This window comes from Squalius cephalus (genome assembly GCF_949319135.1).
Source record: "Squalius cephalus genome assembly, chromosome: 24".
Lineage (NCBI taxonomy): Eukaryota > Metazoa > Chordata > Actinopteri > Cypriniformes > Leuciscidae > Squalius > Squalius cephalus.
Genome location: NC_137145.1, coordinates 9,474,483 through 9,478,665, shown reverse-complemented (window position 1 = coordinate 9,478,665; position 4,183 = coordinate 9,474,483). Strand labels below are relative to the sequence as shown.

Below are 4,183 nucleotides of genomic sequence, written 5' to 3'. Positions count from 1 at the left end.
ATGCAGTTGATGAATTTAAAATTTCTGTGTTTAAATTATTTAATTTTTAGCGCAATTTTCCACCGGACAAATTGCGATTGTTAACTCATGATTTCTGTTCTGTGTGTCTGTGCGCACCAATCTTGCACTTCTATCTACTCCTAGGTATGAGAATGTGTTGTCCTCAACCAGACCACCTAGAGACTTCGGGTTTTCGGCATTATGTTAAGGAAGGTCTAATCTCGGGAACGCACAAAAAAAATTCAGGAAAAGATTTACTATCTCTTAGTGTTGTGATCCCATGAGGTGAGAAAATTGCGCTAAAACACTCACTGAGTTTTTATTACTTGTTTGTGTTATTTTAGATATTTGCTTTAAAATATAGTACATAATATTAATAATATTAAATTAAAATAAATAAAACAAAAAATAATGCAATAAATGCTTCTTGTAATTTGATTGGTGTTACGGTGTGTAGTTATCATTTACCCACAAGGTGGCACAAAAAGCTCACAATCATGTAGTAAAGGAGCTGTTTGCTATCCAACTTGACGAGTCATAAAAGAGACTTTTAATAATAGGCCTAAGATACTTTGCGCTGGAGAAAAAAACAATTTGAAATGAAATGGCTGATGTTTCTGTGTTGTGCAAATAAATGTTATATCTATCAGGGAAGAGGAACCAAGCCAAACTTCATTCCATAGTTATATTCCAGCAAAACACATTCCCCACTCCCTAAACACCAAAGGTCAGCCCAGTTTCACGACATCAAATGATTCAAAACATGATCCTTCATGACGTGTTGGACCCTACAGGCTTTAACGCTGATTCTACGCCTATAAAACAATGAAACCACACTCATCTGCACTGATCACTGAGAAACGTGACACACTGAGCCAGGAATATTCTTAGCAGATGTCACATAACTTAACAGAGGAATAATCAAGGTAATCATGTGATCAGCTGAAATACAAACCAAAATTACATTTAGATTTTTGCAAATATTTGAAATCACAGAATGTGTAAATAATTTAAGGAAAATGATTTCATCTTAATTAATTTTAAATTAATTAATTAATAACTAAATAATGTTTTATAAATAATGTATATTTTATGAAAAAAATGTTTTATAAATGATATATTTTATCATTTACAATCATTTATAATTTAATTTCATAGGTGAACTTTATTTAAATAATTGTATATTATCATTATTATATTGTATTTTTAAATGTTGCCAAGAATAATTTTAACTTTAAATTAATAATTTTAATTTTAACTTAACTTTTAATTTTAATATATATATTTTTTTTATTAGCAAATCAAATTAGTAAATCAAAGCCATTTTTACAAGGTATGTCATGTGTAAAAGGCAGATACATTTGGTTCTTTTGTAAACAGATGTTAACTGTATGTTTTAGTATGTCACAGGTAAACGAAACCGCAGCTTCTGTTGTAACCGAGTTTTTCATCGTGGGCTTCCCTGGACTTCAGCCCGAATACTACAGCCTGATGGCAGCACTTTTGTTCTGCATCTACATCGCTGTAATCACTGGAAACTCTCTCATTGTGGTCCTGTTTGTGACTGAACGCAGCCTCTTTAAGCCTATGTATATTATCATGCTGAGTTTGTCCTTGTCTGATATTGGTTTTTGCACAGTTGCTCTGCCAAAAGTCATTTCTCGCTACTGGTTTAATGACGGTTATATTACCTTCAACGTTTGTCTGTTTCAAAGGCAGCTGATTCACTATTTTGGGACCCTAAACTCTCTTATTATGATGATCATGGCTCTAGATCGGTACTTGGCGATCTGTTACCCACTAAGATACCATGTTTTAATGACTAACCGCACTATGAGACTTTTAATAGGGCTTTCCTGGGTTACTGCAATGATTGCCCCAACCATCACCTTAATGCAAACAGTGAAACTGCCATTCTGTGGGCCAAATATGATCGCTCATTGCTTCTGTGACGCTGGGTCTATAAACCAGCTCGCCTGTGCAGATGTCAGCCAACAGAAACTCATTACCTATGGTGTAGCAATGTTTGTGCTTCTCGGGCCATTCTCTTTTATCATCTTTTCATATGTATGTATCCTGGTGTCTGTGCTTCGAATAGCAAATGCACAGGGTCGTGTGAAAGCCTTTTCTACCTGTACCACACAGCTGACTATCATTATTATCTATTATGTGCCACGTTTCATTGTTTACTCCAGTTCTAACATCCCGAGCATTCAGATAAACAGCAGTCAGAGGATCGCCCTGGTCATGTTCTACAGTCTGCTTCCACCACTAGTGAACCCCTTCATCTACTGCATCAGGATCAAAGAAGTCAGACAGTTCTTTCTCAAATGGTGTGTCCAGAGAAACAGGATGAGTCTAAAAGTACATAGGTTAACTATTTCTAAATGAAATCATCTGCCTATCCCTGTTCTTATGTATCACATTACATGCTGTTTATATGCATTTACAATATTTGTTAAAATAGTTAGTAGTATAGTTAGATATATAACTATATTAACAAATATTGTAAATGCATTTAAACAGCATGTAATGTGATACCTCAGAACAGGAAATTTAATTTGTCACACTGCAGGCACATTTATAAACTCTAATATATTTTAATTATAAATAAACCATACATTTCCTAATAAATGTTCATGCAGTTTTGGTTGTTTCATTAGATTACTATTAGTAATATGTTCTATTATTTTATTTACACAGGTCTTGGCTACGAATGATTTACATGTTTTCATTAGTATTTCTCATAAAAAAAAAATTTTAAAAAGCAAATGCTAGTTAAAATTGTGATCATTTACTCACTTCTTAGTCAAAGTCACATTATCGAACTGGTAAATTTCAAATAATGTCACACTTAATTTTAGTTAAATATTATTCATTGATAATTGATGCACATGACAGTGTCCTGCTGAGCTATGAATTACTGAGCTAGATTCTTACCAAAGACTATAGATATAGAAAGATGGTTCCCCTTCAGTCAGTCACGTTCGACGTAGAGATGAAACGGTGTGAAAATTTCATATCACGATTATAGTGACCAAAATTCAAAGTTTTGTTCAAATGAGATGAAAATGTTCAAAAAGAACGTACTCGGTTACTAATGTAACCTCGGTTCTCTCTAGAAGAGGGAACGAGTATTGCGTAAGGTTAGCTTACGCATCGGGAAAGTCTTCTTTCTTCAAGATCTGAAGCCAAAAAATTATCCTTAATTTTGTATACATTGTCAACGCAGTGCAGCAGCCGACAGACCTAGGCAGGCTGTATAAGCGTGCTCATTGGCTGCTCGGCGGCAACTGCTTAAGCCTATCGGTGAGCGCTCTGAACGCGGCAACCAATGAGGGCGCTTCGCGCCCTCCGCACCCTTCTAACCGTCAGAATGGGTGTGGCCAGCGTGTATATATTCAGCGCTCATAGGCTAAAATTCTGGTTTTCGCAGTCTGAAGCGCAAAAGCTCGTGGCGCGACACGGCAGGTTACGCAATACTCGTTCCCTCTTCTAGAGAGAACCGAGGTTACATTAGTAACCGAGTACGTTCTCTTACGAGAGGTCTCTCGTATTGCGTAAGGTTAGCTTACGCATCGGGAACCCTTTGTCAACGCCGTGTGCGCCGAGCATCCAGCCCATGAATCCCAGGGAAACCGGGGAAAACACTCTGCTGGGAAATGTGGCCGGTCGGAGAGACGGGCCAGCGCAGTACAGGCACTTCATGCAGCATATGAAATAGAGCGGCGCGGCCGGTCTATAAACATATAACAGTACAAACAGTAGGGCCGGCAGAGCGAGCCCATACAGTACATAAGCACTCATAAGGGTAGGAGAAAAACGACATAGTCGGTCTCACATGAAGGGAAAAATTCCCGCGCGACAGAGAATAATACGGGCGGCCAGCAGCGCGGGCCAGCACCGACAACAGCGCGTAACGGGAAATAGGAAACAGAGCGGATCAGCCGGTCTGAGTCAAACACTTCACCCTGAGTATAGTACCAGAATAGCGCCAGCATATGAACGTAGTCTGCACACGAGAAATGGGCAGAGCATACATGTCACTTATGCTGACAGTATTTTTGCCTGTAGGGCAGGAACTTCCAGGTTATAAAACCTCACGAATGTTGATGGGGAGGCCCAGCCCGCCGCCATACAAATACCGTGATTAGAAATTCCGCTGGACCAGGCCCACGACGAG

General features: G+C 38.3%; 1 protein-coding gene across 1 annotated transcript; it reads left to right on the top strand.

Moving 5' to 3' along the window:
* Window positions 1-1,401: 1,401 nt before the first annotated feature.
* LOC307152135 (olfactory receptor 1500-like) lies at window positions 1,402-2,391 on the top strand (the record flags this gene model as incomplete). The annotated part of the gene is made up of 1 exon (XM_079860543.1): window positions 1,402-2,391. The coding sequence occupies one exon, from the start codon at window positions 1,402-1,404 to the stop codon at window positions 2,389-2,391; it is 990 nt and encodes a 329-aa protein (XP_079716669.1).
* Between the last annotated feature and the right edge of the window lie 1,792 nt (window positions 2,392-4,183).